The sequence below is a fragment of the Ornithorhynchus anatinus genome, chromosome 2 (assembly GCF_004115215.2).
Source record: "Ornithorhynchus anatinus isolate Pmale09 chromosome 2, mOrnAna1.pri.v4, whole genome shotgun sequence".
Taxonomy (NCBI): Eukaryota; Metazoa; Chordata; class Mammalia; order Monotremata; family Ornithorhynchidae; genus Ornithorhynchus; species Ornithorhynchus anatinus.
Window position 1 is genome coordinate 43,027,492 of NC_041729.1, and position 21,158 is coordinate 43,048,649.

Below are 21,158 nucleotides of genomic sequence, written 5' to 3' on the forward strand. Positions count from 1 at the left end.
GATTATTAATTGATGGAGATCCAGATTAATCATTTTTAGAATTTGGGAAATAGAGGTGAAAAGAAACTCTTTCTAATTACAGAAATGGATATGCTGTGACACGACTAGATTTGATCATTCTGTATTTCTCAATATCCTAACAGGGAAGGTGGGAAAATGATAAAGCCGACAACAGGATAAATGATTATAGAGAAGTTGTGTGGCCTAGGGGAAAGAGCACAGACCTGGGAGTCGGAGGACCTGGGTTCTACTCCCAAGTGCTTAGTAACAGTGCTCTGAACGCAGTAAGTGTTCAGTAAATTCGATTGACTGACATGCCTTGATCAACATCACCGCTTGCTCACCACTGATTCTTCTTCCCCTGAATTTACTTTTGTCAACTTGCAGATGGGGTTATATCCAGGACAGACTGATGTTGTATGAAGCACATTCCCTAATGGGCCTGCTGTTTGAATCCAAACTGTGTAATGGAAACATATGTCATAGCAGAATTGACAGTGCTTTGTAACGTGGGAAATGGCCACAGGCAGGGAGGCAGCCTGTGTGTTTTCTGGTTTTTCTGCTGCCAGTGTAGACACCCCTTCTCTCCCTCTTCCTACAACATCTCTTCGATGCACCTTAAGAAAAACTTCTCTGCCTGAAGCTGACTTGTTCCTTTTTCAGAGGATAATGTTGGGGAAACTTCTCTAACTTTCAGAGGATGTTGAGGCATTCTTGGGAACTCTGGACAGGAGAGACTCAGTCAACTTAGTAGATCATGCTTAGTCGACAGGAGAAGTGGCAGGTAGAGGTTAAGATAAGATGGTCCAAGCCCTCACCCTCCTCCATTTCTGGACCTCCTCAGGCTCAGAGGGTCCACTCCTAGCCGGCTCAGCCTCTCTGATCTGTACAGGTCAAATCACTGGCACAGTAAGGGTGTTTTTGTATGCTCCAGTAGGTCACAGGGACAACAAACTATCCATCGATGGGGATTTCCCTTCCCTTTTGAAATTCTGATAGGAGTATGGCCCAGTTTGGTCACTCACTCAGATTGATCAGTGGTTTTTATCCAGCACTTACTGTGTGCAGAACACCTTACTAAGCACTTGGGAGAGAACAATACTGCAGAGTTGGTAGACATGTCCCCAGCCCATAAGGAGCTCATGGTGTAGATAGGGAGGGCCATTTGAGTATGAACCTCTCAAGAGGGAAAGATCCATTTCTGACTGTGGTCTGGACTCGTCAGTCCTGGGCTCTGGGCCCCTGGACCCTTCTGCAGCAATCGCAGGCTTACTAGTTTTATTCCAGTGAAAGAAAGTGCTACTTGCTGCTGTCACAGATGAGGTGCTCTCTGATTAATGTCCCTCATCATCCCAGCCAGACTACCCTTTCAGCCACCTCTACACCTGTGAATCACATTTTGGGATGGATCTGTTTGTCTGGCTATTTACCAGTACCACATTATTTTAATTGTCATAAAAATGTTAGATTGTAAGCTCCTGCGGGGGAGAGACTGTGAAGACAAGGCAGCAGAAACACAGAAGATGATGGGAAGAGCATGGACCTGGGAGTCAGTAGGACCTGGGTTCTAACACTCCGCCACTTGTCTGCTGTGTGACCTTGGGCAAGTCACTTAACTTCTGTGTGCCTCTGTTACCTGAACTGTAAAAGGGAAATTGAGACTGTGAGCCCCATGTGGAACATTGGGCACCGGATTAGCTCATCTCTACACCAGTGCTTAGTACAGTGCCTACCACACAGACAGCACTTAAACGCCATAAAAAATGATGCTGATGGCATTTATTAAGTTCTTACTGTGTGCCAAGGATTGGGGCAGATGCAAGATAATTAGATTGGCTGCAGTCTGTGTACAGGGGTAAGTATACAGTGCACAGTGCTTTGCATACAGTAAGTGCTCAAAATAGGATTGAATGAATATCCCACATGGGGCACAGTCTAAGCGGGAGGAAGAACAGCATTTTATCCCCATTTTGTCTTATGCTGTCGAGTCATCTCCAACCCATAGCAACTCCATGGGCAAATCTCTCCCAGAACACCCTACCTCCATCTGCAATCTTTCTGGTGGATGTATTAATAGAGTTTTCTTGGTAAAAATACAGAAGTGGTTTACCATTGCCTTCTTCCTTGCAGTATATTTGAGTCTCCGCCCTTGACTCTTTCCCATGCTGCTGCTGCCCAGGACAGGTGAGTTTTGACTTGTAGCACATTGTCTTTCATTCACTAGCCACTGCCCAAGTTAGGAATGGAATGGTTATGCCTCCGCTCAACTCTCCCTCTCTTAGCCCGAGACTGGTCTGGGAAACTCTCCAGGTTATCCCCATTTTACTGATGAGAAAACTACTGTGCAGAAAAGTAAAGTGACTTGCACACAGTCAGCAGAATTCCTTGTGCCTCCTTCCTAATTAACCTGGGGTACAATTGTTTGGTAATGGATATTCCAGGGTACCAGAGGCCAGCCCTTGTAAATCAGTCTTTAGTCAGCCTGTCAGAGCATTGGTGACTGTTCTAAGGCCATTCAAGATGGCAGGGAGGTTAGGGGATAGGGATGATAAGGGCTTAGTACAGTGTTCTGCACACAGTAAGCGCTCAAATATAATGGAATGAATGACCAGATGACAAAAAACAGGCCTGTGTGTTGACATCACGTTTCATGGGGTGGGTAAGAGGAGGGGTCTCTAATATTTAGTGCTGTATCATAACCCATGTCCAGATAGCATTAATTACTGATGAATATCATGCTTCTACACCTCGTGTCAGAGTAGTTAAAATGGAGTTTTTTAAGCAAAAATATCAACTGGCAAAATCATGCTTGAGTGATTTAATCCTTGGTAAAATGGATTTTTTTGGTGAAATCACACTGTGGTAGCCTAAGATTCTGTGTTCTGGAAATATAATACCACTTCAATCCCTATTGATTGACCTCATGGTCAATCCGGAGCCTACACTGCTCCCAGGAAAGAGAATCAATCTATAAATCAATTGATCAATACTGAGTGCTTACTGCATGCAGAGTGCTGTGCTAACTACTTGGGAAAGTACAATAAAATACAGTTGGTAGACTCAATCTCTGCTCTCAAGGAGCTTGAAGTCTAGAAGGGGAAGCAGACATTAAAATAAAAGACAGTGGAAATGGCAGAGTGAAAGGAGATGGGAAGCAGTGTGGCCTAGTGGATAGAGCATGGGCATGGGAGTCAGAAGGATCTGGGTTCTAATCTCTGCTCCACCACTTGTCTGCTGTATGACCTTGGGCAAGTCACTTAAATTCTCTGGGCCTCAGTTACCTCACCTGTAAAATAGGGATTAGGACTGGGAGCCCCTTGTGGGACAGGGACTATGTCCAACTTGACAACCATGTATCTGCCCCAGTGCTTAGTACGGTGCCTGGCATATAGTAAATGTTTAACAAATGCCATTAAAAAAAAGCATGTACTTCTTCTGAGTGACTGTGTGCAAGTCACTTTACTTTTCTGGACAGTAGTTTTCTCATCAGTAAAATGTGTTGTGGGGCTGAGAGTGGGGTGAATGTCAAATACGAGGTACAGATCAGAGTACATAGTCTACGCAGAAGTGATGGGGGGAAAGGGGAAATGAGGGGATAGTTGGGGAGGGCCTCTTGAAGTAATTTTAGGGTAGATGTATGTGATTTTTGAAGATAGGGAAATTAGGGTTCTGTTGGATATGAAGGGGGAGGAGTTCCAGGCCAGAAGGAAGATGTAGACAAGGGTTTTTTAGGTGAGATACCAAGGTACAGAGAGTAAGTTGGCTTTAGAGGAATGGGGTACAGATTTAGTTATCATAGGAGATCAGCGTGGAAAGACAGACAGGGGAGAACGGATCAAGTCTTTCTTACCTGCAGATGAGAAAGAAAGTTATTGTTGGTGTTATATTATAGTCTTGGAGAGTTCAAAATATTCCAATGGTGCTGTTGCAGGTTGGTAGAATTAAAGGAAAAACTACATTTTCCAGGAGACAAAGGGGCTGACTCACAACCTCTTTGTACCACAGTAGAGGGTATTTCTGAGCAGAACCAATCAATCAACTGTATTTATTGAGCACTTACTCTGTGCAGAGCATAGTACTAATCACTTGGGAGAGTACAACACAGCAGTATAATAGACACAGTTCCTGCCCACAACAAGTTTACAGTCTAGAGAAGTCTGAATTCTCTTGATTAGGGAAGAAAGATGTGGAGTTATTGTCTTTTGGCTTTCTGGGATACAGACCAATGAGAAGGTTCTTTGTCTCCCTCTGTAGAGCTGGTTCTCCATGGGTAAGCCCTTGTTCTCCAATTTATCTGGTGGGGAAAGCACGAGGAGAACTGGAAGTTGATGATCTATTTTGTAATTTTTCTGATGAAAATTTTAGTTTGTAGTTTTATATCTTGGTTTCAAATAACTTTCTAGTATTCATCTCACTTGGATCAATAAAAGTTTATTTGTTAGCAAACACAGATAATGAGAGCTGTATACTTGTTCAAGGGAGTCCCTTTTTGGGTTCTGGCTTATTCCACATCTCTATTATTCCCTTCAAATATCTGGTGTAAAGGAGGGCTGCTAAAGTTACTCACTATAGGTATTTTGCAAAGTGCTTCTTTTCTAACAGGAAGAATTCAGGAGATAGGTCACTAGTCAAGCCACACAGATGGCTTATTCTCTGTTTGGCAGCCATTTTGGTGATTTTTTTTCCTCCTGATCTGCAAGAAGGAAATATATCAAATGTCCATACACCTAGGAAAAAAATACAAAAGGATGCAGATGGCATCTATCAACAAGGCACAATGGGCATTTCTGAAAGTTTTCTCATCCCATGTAATTCTCTGGAACTCAAGTCTAGTCAAAGCCCTCATCAACTGGATAGTCAAAGGACTGGGAGTGGGTGTTGTGTTTGGCATGGTGGAGACAGCAGGAGTGGTAGCTTGAGAGAGATCTTCCAGAGGTATGTGAAAGAGAAGAGACAAGAAGGGGATGGGATACCATCCATCCATCATTCATTCATTCAATCGTATTTATTGAGCACTTACTGTGTGCAAAGCACTGTGCTAAGCACTTGGAAGAGTACATATAACAACACACACATTCCCTGCCCATAATCAGTTCACAGTCTAGAGGGGGAGAGCCCTATGTATCCAAAACTCTTCCCAATTTGGCCCACTATTCTCCCACTCCCAACCCTTCTGTCTCCTCCCCGTCACATCCTTACTGCATTAATGTTGGAGTCAAGAAATGATCAATCTCAGTAAGAAAATGATGTGCTATTATGTGGTACAGTTTCTTAACAAAAAAAATCAAGCCATCACTTGTATTTATTGAGCACTTACTGTGTGCAGAGCACTGTATTAAGCAGTTGGGAGAGTACAATATAACAGATTGGGGGGACATGTCCCCTACACACAATAAGCTTACAGTCCAGAGAGAGAGAGAGAGTAAAAATATAGCCTTTCATCAATTATTCAGATTGCCTGTGTGACCAACTGTGAATCCATTCTTGGATAGCTACTGAATATGACAATCTGATGGTTTTAGGGTGGATGTTGAAAAGTGAACCAGATTACTTTCAAAGTTTTAAGTTGTTTTGTTCTTCTAAATCCCATGCTCATCATCTGTAAGTACTTATTTTTGGTTTCATACTTGCAGTGAGAAACAGGACATGTTTGGGTTCCTAATTTAGAATGTTTATATTGAGAGATTCCAGGTCCTCAGCATCAAGATAAATTCGCTTTTTTTTTTCTTTTGCTTTTATACCACACAACTCACAATTATCAGCTTGCTTGTTTGGCTTTGAGAATGGGTGGCAATTTTAGAACCATGGTTTTGGTACTTGGTAGAGCAAGAGGAATTTTTCGAAGAGGTAGGAGGCCAGCTGGCCCACCTTCTGTAGTCTCATCCTTCATTTTCCAGTTACTAGTTACAATTCACAATCTCTTTTCCTCTAGATTCCCTGAATAGGAAGCTATGGAAATACAATCTTGTGAATAACTATGGTTCTCAGTAGTTTTCTCCACTGTTTAATGTTCTGTAGGCATCCCTTGAGAGCTCTCTGTTGCTAGCCCTTCCTTGCTTTTAATGAGTGGAATGGAGTCCATGGACTCATAATAAGAGAAATTTAGGTTGTGAGCCCTCTGAAGGACAGGGACCATGTATAAATCCCACTTGTGTATTACCTCCTAGCGCTTTTACAGTGCTTTGCACACAGAAAGTGCTTGATAAATACGATTACTACTATTACTATTAGAAACATGAAAGAAAAAAAATTGAACCATCAATTTATTTATTCTTCCATCCTCTTATCTATCTACCAAGTTTCGCCTTGAAGTGAAGAGAATCTGAAGTTCTCAATTACCTTCCCTGTGGATAGGGAATGTGTCTAGTTGGTCAGTCAGTCAAACATACTTACTGTGTGCAGAGCACTGTACTAAGTGCTTGGGAGAGTATGATATAACAGAAGACAGACATTCCCTGCCCACAATCAGCTTACAGTCTAGAAGGGGAGACAGACATTAATATAAATTACGGATATGTACATAAATGCTGTGAAGCTGTTGGAGGGGGAGGTGGGGATGAATGAAGGGAGGAAGTTAGAATGACGCAGAAGGGAGTGGGAGAAGAGGAAAGGAGGGCTTAGTCAGGGAAGGCCTCTTGGAAGAGATGGGCCTTCAATAAGGCTTGGAAGAAGGGGGAGTCACTGTCTGATGGATATAAGGAGGGACAGCGTGGTCAGTGGCAAGATAGATGAGATCGAGGTACAGTGAGAAGGTTAGCATTAGAGGAGCAAAATGTGCAGGCTGGGTAGTAGTAAGAGAGTAGGGAGGTGAGATAGAAGGGGGCAAGGTGATGGAGTGCTTTAAAGCCAATGTTGAGGAGCTTCTGTTAGACCGTACTCTCTCAAGCACTTAGTAAAGTGCTCTGCACGTAGTAAGTACTCAATAAATACCACTGATCGATTGATTGACTGAACTCTAAAACCTCCCTAGTCTGGTTGAATTAAAAATGAGATAACACAGCCTTAAAGGAACTAACATTTTTCCTCAGGAAGGGTGAAAGCACAGCTATTCGCTCAGGGACAGGGGCCATCACTGTGCTGCAAATATTGTGCCCTGTTTCATTTCTTCTCTCTTTGCTGTGCTTCAGGTTAGTATGTGATCATCTATTCAGCTCAGATTTCCAGAACTAGAACTGATCTGTATTTTATTGGTATTGAAATTTTTTAGTAATAGTAAACACTGTGCTAAACAGTGGGGTAATACAGTAATCAATAGTATTTAACTCTTATAGTTTGCCTAACACTGTACTAAGTATTTGGGAGTACACAGTAGAGTTAATAGTCTTAATCTCTGACCTTATGAATTTTACAGTCTAGCAATGGTGAGACCAAAACTAAATATGAATTAGTTCTGAAAAGATGGGGTATGTCAATCTGTACAGAAGGGCTATACACAAATGAATAGGTGGCACAACAGTAGTGAAGGGGTAGTTGGAAGGAGGTTACTTGAGGAAGACATATTGGAGGAGGAGTGATTTCAAAATAGTTTTGAGGATGGGGAGAGCTGTGAACTGGTGGATTTGCAGAGGGATGGGTTCAAGCAAGAGAGGACAGAGTCAGGAGACTTGAGAATGAAGCACAATGAGTTGGTTAGTTTGAGAAGAATGAAGTGTGAGCTCATGTGTAATGGAAGAAGAGAATGGATAAATAGGAGGAAGAGAGATGATGAAATGCCTAACAAGACAGATCAAATCACTGGACTCCCAATCTAAGGGAAAGACAGATACACAGTATCAAAGTGAAGCTGAAAAAAAAAATTCAGTTACAAATCAAACAAACCAAGAAAACTATGTTTCAATAAACAAACCAACAATGGTTACAATAAGGGAATAAACAATTCTTAGAGGGCGATCTGATCCCACTGTTTCAGGCTAAGAGTTTTGAATGCAATTTGGCTACAGAGTCAGAATAAGGCTGAAAATACTTTTGAATTTGAAATGGGATTGAGAGTCAACTGAACATTTTCTACCTACCATGAGATTTTCCAAAGCTTAAAACCTTTTCATAGTAACCATCTTCAAGAAACTTTTGAAGAAGGTGTTTCAGGTGGGCTATGGACAGTCATTGATGAGTTACTGTAATCCCGACCCCGCCACTTGTTTGCTATGTGACTCTGGGCAAGTCATATAACTTCTCTGTACCTCAGTTACCTCATCTGTAAAATGGGGACTAAGACTGTGACCCCCACGTGGGACAACCTGATAATTGTGTATCTACCCCAGTGATTAGAACAGTGCTTGGCACACAGTAAATGCTTAACAAATATCATTATTATTATTATTATTAACATAACCCTTCTGTTTTCTAGATGGGAAGAACACACTCTCTGTTTTCATGCTGGTTAGAATTGAGAATTTGAGCTAGCTGTGCTGGGCACCTCCACTCACAAATACCATCCTTACCCAGAGGGATTTCATCCACTATGGGTGGACACGAGGTAGTTACAGCAGCACTAAAAATCTCCCTCTCTCCCCAGATCCTTCTTGCTGCTCAGCCCCCTTTCAGGAGGTGGAAGTCCCTGAAACATAAGGAAGCGGAAACAGCATTACTTTCTCTGTAACTCCATGGCCCTTTTGGATGTCTCTTCCACTGCTGTGGACTTCTGATTCCTGGAGCTGAATTACAAGTCAACCTGATACAATTATTGCATCATTTTATGGTACTTGTTATTATTAATAATAATTAATAGTACTTGTTAAGCACTTACTATGTTCCAAGTACTGTTCTATGCACTGGGGGAGATATAAGTTAATCAGGTCAGACCCAGTCCCTTCCCACATGGGGCTCACACTTTTTTACTACATTTTTTCAGATGAGATAACTGAGGCCCAGAGAATGATGATAATAGTGGTATTTGTTAAGAGCTTACTATGTACCAGATACTGTACTAAATGCTGAGGTGGATACAGGGAAATCGGGTTGGACACAGTCCCTGTCCTACATGGGGCTCACAGTCTCAATCCCCATTTTACAGATGAGGTAAAACTGAGGCCCAGAGAAGTTAAGTGATTTGCTCAGGGTCACACCGCAGACATGTGGCAGAGCCGGGATTAGAACCCAGGTCCTTTTGACTCCCAGACCCATGCTCTATCCACTAAGCCACACTGCACTGTTAAGGCCTTACTATGTGCCAGGCACTGTACTAAGTACTGAAGTAGATACAAGCTACTGTATCCAAATTGACTAGTCTACCTTACTATCTTAAAGTATAGTATAGGTTGAAACCGCCCAAGGGATGAAATTTGTATCATTTGATACCTGAACAGCCCTGACATTGCTGTGAACCAATTTAGGTAAGACCCTTCCCACCTCCTTTCTCTCTGGATCAAAAGAAGCAAATAATCGTGGCTCAGTGGAAAGAGCACGGGCTTTGGAGTCAGGGCTCATGAGTTCGAATCCCAGCTCTGCCACTTGTCGGCTGTGTGACTGTGGGCAAGTCACTTAACTTCTCTGTGCCTCAGTTCCCTCATCTGTAAAATGGGGATTAAGACTGTGAGCCCCACGTGGGACAACCTGATTCCCCTATGTCTACCCCAGCGCTTAGTACAGTGCTCGGCACATAGTAAGCGCTTAACAAATACCAACATTATTATGAATTGATCTTGGAGGTGCTCTGCCCAAGGTTTGAGTCAGATTTTCAAGGCTTTGAAGGGACTCCTGAGCAGATGACCAAAGAAGCTGCTGAACTGGGGAGGTAAATTCATATAATAATAATAATAATAATGATGTTGGTATTTGTTAAGCGCTTACTATGTGCAGAGCACTGTTCTAAGCGCTGGGGGAGATACAGGGTAATCAGGTTGTCCGTGAGGTTCACAGTTAATCCCCATTTTACAGATGAGGGAACTGAGGCACAGAGAAGTGAAGTGACTTGCCCACAGTCACACAGCTGACAAGTGGCAGAGGCGGCATTCGAACCCATGACCTCTGGCTCCCAAGCCCAGGTTCTTTCCGCTGACCCACGCTGCTTCTCAGCTTCTCAGCATTTCTCTCATTTAGAAATGGATGATACCTCTGTGGAAGAGTTGACTACCCTTTCATTCAGAGATATAGTAATCGAGACTTCTCCAAACTTTGACACTCTATTGTATCATGGCAAGGTGACAAAATACATAAAGTAGTTTATGTTTATGCCACCACCTATTAAAAGTTGGGGATTTAAAAGCCTTGCATCAAGAGAAAGGCTGAATTTGAGTATGATTGAAGACGACCCTAAAAGAGGTGTTTGTTCAAAGGAGTGTGGGAGTGTTAGCTTCCACAGAGTACTTTAGGAAAAGAAGGCTAATGTTCAATTTAAATTGGACAAATTCTTTGCTAAAGTTGAAAAGCCACTACTAGTCAGCAAAAAAAGATTCTACTTCTGCCTCCTATAAAGTTTCAAAAAGACAACTTTTCATTTAGGCAATATTGTGATATTATGCTGTGAATTATTGTAATGAAGATTAGCCAATGGTTTAGTGACTTATAATCACAGTATAAAATGAATTTCATAGTTGTATGAAAAAAGTGGTATTGGAATGGTTGCTAATTTATAACGCATAAGTCTATTGGAAAAGTATGATATGATATCACACTTTTAAGGACTATTGCCCAGTTGCATTGTGGGATACACCTGAATTGCAGCTGCAGTATCTATTGCAGGGTGTAGAGGCCAAAACTCAGGTCTTGACAGGGGCCAAGCCTAATTCCCACCTGGGTATCCTCTCCCAAAACTTAGAATAGTGCTCTACACCAAGTAAGTGCTTAATGAATATTGTTACTACTTAACAGAGTACTACTAGGTGGGGTGTGTGAGGAGAATGAGGAGAAGTTATTTAAACAGTTGCTGAAGGGTGAGCTGAAATTGGGAAGCTGACAGCAGGGAGGGCAGAAGAATCATCTTAAGGAGAAGCAGCAGGACCTAGTGGACAGGGCATGGGCCTGGGAGTCAGAGGATCTGGGTTCTAATTCCAGCTCTCCCTATCGCCTGCTGTGTGATCTTAGGCTAGTCACTTAACTTCTCTGTGCCTGTTACCTCATCTAGAAAATGGGAATTAAGATTATGAGCCTTATGTGGGACAAGGACCGTGTCCAACCTGATTAGCTTGTATCTATCCCAGTGCCTACTGCAGTAAGCACTGAAATACCATTTTTTTAAAAAAAAGGACAGAGAAAAACAAACCAGACAATGTTGCATTGCAAATGAAAGGGGGAGTCAAGTATGGAGGACAGACCTGCATGGTCCACTGCCAGTCAGGAAGGCAGTAACTCTCTTTAAACAAAAGCTTCTCATGGAAAGAGAGACAAGGAGGCAAAAGAGGAAACAGTGCCAGGTATTACAAATATTATGTATAACTGCACAACAAGGGATATTTTTGTGCCCATTGACTAGGACTGTGGATCAAGCATTAGCCTTTTCAACCACACATGCACTCATAGGCAAAGTTCACCACTGTAAATGGGGTCTTCAAATACAAAGGACAACTATATAACCATATTTTCAGAATTAAGACCAGTATGTAGTTTTCTTTTTGGGTACTAAGAAGTACTTGTCAAGAAAGCAGGTGCGTATCATCCTCCCAAACCTTACCTCCTGATCTAATCCTATTATTCATTTAATCTACATGAGGAAAATGGAACTTTCTCATTATAACTACTTTTGCCCATATTATAGCTTCCCCCAGTAGTTTAGTATTTCTTGTTCCCTTATCTCAACCAGTAAATAGATTTTAGCAAATGAGCCTTTTTTTAAAAATCTAAATTCTGGTGTTTTGGAGAGGTGGGTAAGAGTGTGGTTGGAGTGAAGAAGAAAGATGACATCTGAAACCTAGAAATTTGGAAACAATTTGGTCTCTGTCTCTTTTTTTTCCTAAAAGAACATTGGGGGAAACCCAAATGCAGACAAATTATTATCATTTATTGGTACGTCTTGCTTCTGTAGAATCAGGGGCACATAATGTACAGACACACTGTGGCCTAAGAGAAAGAATAACATTACTTGCTCTTGTACGAAACAGTCTTGGAAGCTTTGTTTTATGATAAGGTAATTTACGGAAATTTATCCCTGACTAGTATATGGCACTGCCTCACAACTTAGTTAATGGAAAACTGGTGATCCATAACACTTGTGTGGCAGACATCTGCTCGGGGGTAATATAATATTAATGTTAATATCAATGATCGATCAGAGGATTTGCAAGAAAGGCATAAAGTATTTAATTATAATTGCACTGGGAATGGCTATATAATGGCAGCGACATTTGAATAGGTCACATCTACCCCTCACCCCTGTTATGTTGTTCTATATTAAATGCCATTCACTTTAAGTGCTGGAAACCTTTCTAAAGTAGGCCGAATATAATATGCTGGGTAAATTGAAAAATGTCCCTTTACTTTTAGAAACATGATTGATATCCTTTGCAAAACAAATGTTAGCAACTATCTCTACATACAAATATCTCTGATTGCGTGTTAGCACAGCACCAAACATTCCTTTTTCAAGAGACAGCTTAAGCTAAATGAATATCTGGATGGAGAATGTTAAGTTAACTAAGGTGGGCTTGGATCCCTGCTGAAAATTCATCATTTTGGGGTTTTCTCCTTTCGTAAAGCAGTTATAAGCCATTCTATCCAAATGTTTGCAGAGTAAGAAACTTCTGCTCCAAAACAGTTTCATTGGTTAGACAAAGGCACTAAATAATTATAACCATATGGTACAATGTAAATTATATTTGCTTAGTTTGCTGCAGAAAAATATATTTTCAAATACTCCATCTATACTCGTGTTCATTAAAGATTGAATTGCATCATCACTGTCCTGCTTACAAGAAGCATAATTAAAAATAACATTTTAGGTGAGACAGGTACACAGAGATAAATATAACTATACATATACTGAAGTGCATTCACTTGAAACCACAAAATATACACACACCATCTTACCTACAGGATGAACATAACACTCTGCATAAATTAAAAAATCTGAGAAAGCTGGAGGTAAGGGTGTTTTTGTGTTTGTTCTTTAATAATTTCTATCTTCTTGCTTTTCAGATAGAGTGTAAAGGCATTTTAGGAGTGCTTGTGCAGTTCAGATTGAAGAGTGTTTCTGAGCCCCAAAGGACAGCCCATTTAGAAGAAGAAAATTGGGAAGATTTTGGGGGTGAGGAGGACTATAATAGCAAGACAAACATGCATTTCACAACATTTATAAGTGCCAGTGACTTTCTCCTTTCAAAAACAATATATAAGAATAGATTGTGTATATATACAGTATATGTGAATAAAATGTAAAATAACTTAATGAAATGTCATACCTTCTGTATAAAAATTCAAGCCATGATTAAGAATATCTTTGCCCAGCTTTGATTCAACTCATTTTGCCAGCCTTCATTTATCTTCAGTCCCTGTTACAAAGACAGGCTTAAAAAAAAAAAGCTTCACATAATTGTCAATAAACCAACCAGCATCTGGTAGACACCTTGCAAAAATGATTTTGTGGAAGCCATACTGATGCTCAAATCACAGAAGGCAATTAACTCCACAAAAAAGTGTTTGTGAAAAAAGCTAAGTTTGGTCAAATTGTTTCACTGTATTTAAAAAAATACCCATCTCTAAGCTTTAATTAAATAACTTACATTTCCAACAGAGACATCAGATTCTGACTTTGATGTCAATAATAGTATAGCTCTCTGGTGCCCGAAGAATCTGATCACATACCACTTTGGTGATTAGTTGCAGAAAATTCAAACAAATAATATGTGCTGAGGGAGAGTGAAGAGCCACTTTCATCCCACATTGTCTGTGAATTAAATTTCTTGCACATCTTTATTTCCTTCTTAAATCAAATAAGTGCCAGGGATGTTTTGAACTATCACCAAAAACTTTATGATAGCACAAGGGGAATCTTTGTTTACAAGTTCAAGTATAACTGTCAGCTCTTATCACATCACTCAGCAACACTGACCAGAGTCAGGAGCATTGGGATAAATCACCCTTCACTGTAATAGTTTGTGTAACAGAATTACTCAGATTCCTGCAACAGTGTAATTAGCATCCCCATTTTCAGATATTGGTTTTATGAAATGCAATACTGAATAATAAAGTGAATCAGCTTGGAATAAAATGTAATATCGACTCGCATAAAAACGATCTGGAATCTATTCCCTTCTCAGAAATCAAAACATATACTGGGTGAACCCACAGAATGTGTCAGTAAAATCAGAAATTTTCAAGGTAGAGCTCTTGAAAATCATGCCACAATTTTGCATTTTGAGTTTCTGACAAAGGTCAAAAGCCAAAGTAGAATAGATAAAAGGTTAATCATCAACGACTGAAATTAAACCTTGAATTTCACATACTAGGTCATCTGACTCAAATGAGTCGATGTCATCTTTTTCAGAAAGTGAAGAAGCTAGACCAAATTCAAAATCAGAAATTTAGAACAGAATTGGGTTGGTTGGGAATCACATCACATTGTCCAAAACTGGAGATTTATCTGTTGGGACTCCAATATGTGATATTTATTAGTTTGTGCATTATATGGTGATCTTAACGCGGGCAGAGGGTCAGGGGCTGAAAGAATATAATCAATGCTAAATTTAATTTCTGAGTCAGGTTTTCCTAGAGCAGAGTTGTTTAGGTTCTGCTGGCTGGAGAGGCCATTTGGGAGGAATGGCAGAGGTGGATCCAGGTGATGCGATCCAGGTTGGGAATTCTTGGCTTTTCTATCAGGGCAAGCGCTCCCCAGGGAATGGGAATCTGCAGCAGCCAGCTCAGGAGAAGAAGGCCCTTCAGTTCCATACGGTCTCTGACCTTTGCGTTCCCGTTTCACGTTCCTCCTTCGGCGTCTCCTTCTGAAATTCCCATTTTCAAAAAGATCCAACATGGATTCACAACCCGAAGCAAAGGTCCAGTAATTTCCTTTTCCCTTCTCATTCCCTTCGGTCCTGGGCACCTGCATTTGTTTTAAAGGCAGTTCAGTGTGGGTATGTTTTGCAGATGCTACTACTTTACATCTGTATGCATTCAAATGCAAGATTAGGATAAACATATGAGAAGTCATTAAAATCTCTCTTTCATTGAGCAGTGCCTAGGTGAAACCCAGCTTGTTTAACTTGCTGCATGTTAACCTAAATCAAACAAGGAGGGCATTAACTTTTCAACAACTGAGAGATGTGAGAGTGGGAGTGGAACTCTTAATTATCTGTAGCTCAATCTAAAGATTTCTCAAGAGTTCCTTCCCCTCCCTCCCCGCCCCCCACCCCTCCTATTTTAACGGGATTATTTAACACAGATGTTTCTTAGATAGAAAGACATTGCCAAGCTGCATCTGTACCCAGGCGTATGCAAATAGACGGTGATTAATCTTACCTTTACAAAACAACTGTTAAGGGATAAGTTATGTCTAATGGAGTTTTGCCACGCTCTTTGGTTTGATCTGTAGTAAGGGAATTTCTTCATTATAAAGTCATAAATGCCAGACAGGGTCACTTTATTGGAAGGAGTTTGCTGGATGGCCATTGCAATCAAGGCAATGTAGCTGGAAAAAAAACTCAGGGTTATGTCATTGCCTCGGACAGAGCATTACTATCCCTTTGGGGGGGGGGGGGACCAAGAGTGGGTAGTGTGGGTGGAGAACTGCTCTCTGCCTTGCCTTCCTCCTAGGCCCAGCTGATGCTCCCTGCCCCAGAGCAAAAGTCAGGCATACCCCAGGAACCCAGCCTTCCCCTTTAGCTCCCCCAGATCCTGGGGTGCAGTCACCCCACCCCACCTGTGGGAGAGATGGGGGGGCAGAGGTGCCCACTCGAAGGGGGTTAATCCTCCTCCCCCCGGCCACCCCTCTGAATAATAATGATGGTATTTGGGGTAGGGTAGATACAAGGTAATCAGGTTGTCCCATTTGGGGCTCACAGTCTGCACTTCCCATTTTACAGATGAGGTAACCGAGGCACAGAAAAGTTAAGTGACTTGCCCAAAGTCGCACAGCTGACAAGTGGCAGAGCGGGGATTAGAACCCACAACCTCCGACTCCCAACCCATGCCCTTCCCACTAAGCTATGGGTTCCCCTGCTCCCACATCAGGCACCTCTAGACTTGGACCACCCCTACGGGATGGGGGCCAGGGAGAGATCTGGGGGATGTTCACCCTCTTTCTCTCCCCCCTGCCCTCCATCTGCATGTCCAGCGATGGGACACTCTCTAAGGAGGAGGTGGGGGGGGGGCAAAGGTTATATCTCCCCCTCCCCCCAAGTATGACTGGTATCCAACCCTCCTTGCTTTGCTTGTAACCCCCCAGCGTTTAATACAGTACCTGGCACCCAGTAAGCACTTAACAAATACCACAATTAGGATGATGATGATGTTCCCCTCCCTCCAGGATCCCTGGCATCCCTCTTTCTCCCATCCCCACAGATGGCTGGCATCCTTGGCTCCATCCCACCCCTCCAGGGACCCCCTTGAAATCCTCTCCCAATCCCCGGGGGGCCGGATCCCTCTCTCCCTCCCTAACTACCCCTTTTCCCGGTAAGGAGAGTGGGACCAAACTTCTTCCTCTGTACCTGTAAGCCGGGCGAGTGAGTTTCTTCTCCTCGTCGGAGCTGCAGGCTGGATAGTCATCCCCATCGTAGTTGAAGCAGTTGTAAGGATACTGCGTGTTATCAAACATCTTGGGCGGCTGGGCTCCGGTGGGGTGATCCAGGAGGGCTGGAGAGGGACTCCCCTCTGTGCCTCGCCTTTCTCTTCCCAACCTCCCTCTCCTCCTCCTTATCCTCCTCCTCCCCCTTCCGTCTCACATACTCCCTCCGTCCTGGGGTGGAGGTTGTTTTTGTAATTCTTGAGTCCCAGACAAGCAGTCTGTAGGGAGATTTCTCTCTTTCCCTCTCCCTCCTCCTCCCCCTTTTATTCTATTTTTTTTTCCTGTATCCAATCTGGTTATAGGGGAGGCAGCTAATAACTGATTAAATGGGTTAGTTCTCTCATGAACCTTTGAACTCTGGGCGTGCACAGCCGGTAGCTGGGCTGCTCTGACTCTTTGGGTGGTCTGATGTGGCTGTGGAGTGGGGCCAAGCATTTGCCATCCCTCCATACACAATGTGACAAAAGCAAACAACGTGATGTTAATAAATCATGCTTCAAGGTTAGCTCTTGCAAATTAAAATTTTAGAACGCTGCCTCCTTCCCTTCCCCCTGTCTCTCTCTCTCCCACACACACACAGACACAACACTCACCCACACATACTCCCCTTCCAGTGAGCAAGTATTCTATCTAATAATGCACATCGCCCCAGTGTAATCTGTAATACAGTATAATAGACATAAATTGTATTTCCGTGACCAAAGGAAAAGCTATATGTTCAAAGAGGGCAGAACAGAGACTATGGGAGACTACTGTCAAGCAGGAAAGTCAAAGGAAAATAGCTTCAGGCAGGAGAACTGCCTGTGTGGGCTTTGATCTGGAGGATGAATTAGAGTAATAGCCCTGTGTGTTGGCATCCAATACTGCAACAATTTAATGGTTTTTCTATGCTTTGGAGTGTTTTCCAACAAGTGATGTAAACCAAAGCATAACAAAGGTTCGGGAACCGAAAAAGGTGTACGCCACATGATAATCAAATTATTGGAAGACTGCTATTTCCCCGGGAAGCTATTTTAAGGATAAAGGCAATAATAGAATGAAGAAATATATATATATATATATATATATATATATATATATCCCATGGAGAAAGTGACTCAGATGAAATGATAAAATAGGGTAGCACTAACTTTGTACTACATTGAAACTATATTCCCCAGAGCATCTTTCCAAACAGAAATTAACAGTGTCTCCCAATGTCCCAAATACTGTAGTTAAAAAGGAGCTTTGATTCAGGAAAACCGGGAAAAAAAGGTAATTTAAACTATAAGAAGGAAAAAAACAAGTTGTGTCGTTTAAATAGAAAATGCAGATGATTTAGAATGCTGTACTGGATATGGTTCTAAAAAAATGATTCTAGAAACAAATATCTTGATAATTGGAGATTGATGTAATGAGACAGTTTATGTGAATTATTCTTTCAACACACTACCAATGACAATATGCATGAAAAACTCAGTACATTTGAACGACACTCTTTCCCATATCAAAACTTTCCTTTTCAAATTGAATGTGACCTATATGAAGTTCCCGAATTTAGAAGTGGGTTCAGTGGGACTATGACAATTGAATTTCAATCCCAGCTTCCAAATCAAATACTCCACAACATTCACTTTTTGCACTCACTCCCTGCATGGCAAAAGAAAAAAAGTTGCAGCATATAAACTCTTGCGGCAATACCACATTCCATCGAGGATAAATACTTTAACTCTCAAGTTCCTCATTTTAGGAGCCAAATGTGCTAAAGTTGCAACTAGAGTCTCTCTCCCTGCAAAGATACGAATAGTATATTCTTTTAGAAAGACTGAATTCCTTCTGCATTCTCATGGGGGATGTCACTCTATGATGACTTGGTAAAAACAAAATAACCTTTCATACAAAGGAAAGAACTGTATAAAAAAATTAGCATCAGACTCATTGTCTGTGTCACAGTAAAGTCTGGGCTGAGAATTTGGTCCAAATAAATCAAAAACTACTGGACTGTTCTGTGGCAATTTTTTATTTTCAGACTACCTACTGTTGTCTTGAATGAGCTTATTATATACTTTTCAGAAGTCCGACATCGTTTATTTTGTCAACCGCATAAACTTTGCCAAGATCCAATTAGAAATAAGAGTAAAATTGTTCTCTCCCTTTGACTCTGAGTTTGTATGTTCCAAATCTGTGTTTAAACCCTTTTAAGAAAAACAAAGAATGGCTTTTACTGGTGTAGAAAACTGTAATGCCTTTTTGGGGTCACTGAAAAGAGTAATTTTACTGGACACCCCAGAAGCATATAGTTGCAGGATCTATACTTGGATCATAAATTTTAATCATATGCATGCTCACTTTCAAGAGATAGACCACCCCCAACTAAAAAAATAACAAAATTTGCAATTCTGCCATAACACGTGCTTTTAGTACACATTTTGCTAGAAACTTGTTAGGGAATTAGGGAATGTTCATCTGACAACGAAAGCTTGTGTGGATGTGGTGTGTGGTGGTATAAAGAGAAACTGCGGTGAGCATGGGTATGTCACTGAATAAAGCATATTTTTTTAAATGCAGATTTTCATAAGAATTGATGCCCCACATTGAAGAATTGTTTGTATAGTTTATCAGAGTGGCAAAGACATCTGAAAATGAAGGCCAATTAATTATTAACTCTCTTACTGAAAAGTGGATATTTAAAATAAACGGAGGCCAAGTATGTTAAATTTTGACTTCTGGCAGTGAAGAAATTCTGTCACATAGAAACTCTAGCTACATTTGCTAAAGTAGAACTAGGTACCCAGAGATTGGAACACGCTAAACTTCTCTAGACTATAAGCTTGGTGAGGGCAGGGAATTTGTTTACCAACTGTTGTACTGTTCATTCAATCATATTATTCTCTCCCCAGCATTTAGTACAGTGCTCTGCACATAATAAGCAATCAATCAATCAATCAATCAATAAGCATGGATGTAGTTGTTAGGCTTTTCTTGAATGTCCATAATTCAGCTATGGCATTTTTCCTCAGAGTGGTAGTCAATCAATCGTATTTATTGAGTGCTTACTGTATGCAGAGCACTGTACTAGTCTTGGGAGAAGTACAATACAACAATAGACACATTCCCTGCCCACAGTGAGCTAGAAGTAGTATTTATTAAGTGCTTCCTGTGTGCACTGTACTAGGCACTTGGAAAGGATACATAGTTGGGAATTAGACATGGTCCCTGTCCCTCAGGGGACCCAATCTAAAAAAGCAAACAACAAAATACCATTTCCAGGATGTGAGAAACAACATAAAGTTCCTCTTTTTCTTGGGCTCAACTTAGTGTACACTGAGTTCTACTAGAAGACCTGTTTCTTCAGATGATTCGGATCAAACATGATGAAACAGTACAAGTCTGTTCTGGGTTTAGTACTATCCATAAGGTAGCACAAGTAGATTCATTGTGGGAATTAGCTGGGCACAGGTGCATGACATTGGTTAAAGCTTGATGTTGCTACATTTCCCAGTCTGTGCCTCAGACTCGCTGTTTCGTACCATAGAATACTTCATGCTTCTTTGTGTTTTTAAAACGTTACAGTATGCAATACCAGTAAGAAGCATCATGGGTTAGTGGAAAGAGCAAAGACCTGGGAGTCAAAGGACATGGGTTCTAATCCCTGTCCTGCCACATGTCTGCTGTGTGACCTTAGGCAAGCCACTTAACTTCTCTATGCCTCGATTGCCTCATCTTTGAAAGGGGATCAAAACCATGAGCCCCACGTGGGGCAGGGACTGTGTCCAACCCAATTTTCTTGTATCCACCCTAGTGCTTAGAACAGTGCTTGGCACATAATGCTTAACAAATACCACAATTTTTATTATAATTATTATAATTAATTATTAATTGAACAATGAATGGCAGCATGAAAAGCATTCTATTAGTGGTGGGCATAATAATAAAATCATTTCTACTAAAAAACATTGATTATGGCGATATCTTTGAACCATCTATCCTCTGACCCATTAATTCCCATTGAACCAATAGTTGCTGCAATGTGATTTTCCCATAACATGAGGTTTTTCAAAATACAACCCTCACATGACCACAGCAGATGGCTCCACTTTAAACAAGTCTTGCAGAACAACTGTCGAACTGAATTATTTCTTAGCTGGAGAAGCAGCGTGGGGTAGTGGATAGAGAAAGGCCCTGGGAGTCCGAAGGTCATAGTTCTAATCCCGGCTCTGCCATTTGTCTGCTGTGTGACCTTGGGCAAATCACTTCACTTCTCTGTGCCTCAGTTACATCATCTGCAAAATGGGGATTGAGACTGGGAGTCCCATGTGAGGCAGGGACTGTGCCCAACTTAATTTGCTTGCATCCACCCCAGCATTTAGTATAGTGCCTGGCACATGGTAAATGCTTAACAAATACCATAATTATTTTTATTACTCAACATCTGAGCCAAGGAATAAAACATATACAGAAAGAGCAAATGGGAAATATTTATACAAATAAGACATTCAGTGTATAATAGACAGCTAGCAGGGCTGTA

At 41.4% G+C, this 21,158-nt stretch overlaps 1 protein-coding gene and 1 long non-coding RNA gene across 3 annotated transcripts; one reads left to right on the top strand and one right to left on the bottom strand.

The window, feature by feature from the left end:
- Nucleotides 1–2,141: 2,141 nt before the first annotated feature.
- On the top strand, nucleotides 2,142–13,681 carry LOC103164925. The gene is made up of 3 exons (XR_484385.2): nucleotides 2,142–2,184; nucleotides 8,516–8,698; nucleotides 13,069–13,681. It is a non-coding gene; the product is annotated as an uncharacterized LOC103164925 (long non-coding RNA).
- Nucleotides 11,915–17,623, bottom strand: FOXL3 (forkhead box L3). 2 transcript variants are annotated; one of them, XM_007656022.4, is made up of 4 exons: nucleotides 16,575–17,622; nucleotides 15,388–15,556; nucleotides 14,830–14,971; nucleotides 11,915–13,421 (listed from the first exon to the last, which is right to left on the bottom strand). In XM_007656022.4, the coding sequence occupies exons 1-4, from the start codon at nucleotides 16,679–16,681 to the stop codon at nucleotides 13,405–13,407; spliced, it is 435 nt and encodes a 144-aa protein (XP_007654212.1). In that variant the 5' UTR covers nucleotides 16,682–17,622; the 3' UTR covers nucleotides 11,915–13,404. The 2 variants fall into 2 exon arrangements, with proteins under 2 accessions (XP_007654212.1, XP_001511921.2); XM_001511871.5 differs by having other exon boundaries at nucleotides 13,208–14,971; nucleotides 16,575–17,623.
- Nucleotides 17,624–21,158: the final 3,535 nt, after the last annotated feature.

What these genes read in the sequence shown, in the direction of transcription:
- FOXL3 (XM_001511871.5), bottom strand. Translation starts at nt 16,681, where the DNA reads ATGTTTGATAACACGCAGTATCCTTACAACTGCTTCAACTACGATGGG. An exon ending in CTCACTCGCCCGGCTTACAG is followed by an intron (nt 15,557 to 16,574) that starts GTACAGAGGAAG and finishes TTTTTTTTCCAG; the next exon opens with CTACATTGCCTTGATTGCAA. An exon ending in TTAACAGTTGTTTTGTAAAG is followed by an intron (nt 14,972 to 15,387) that starts GTAAGATTAATC and finishes AAACAAATGCAG; the next exon opens with GTGCCCAGGACCGAAGGGAA.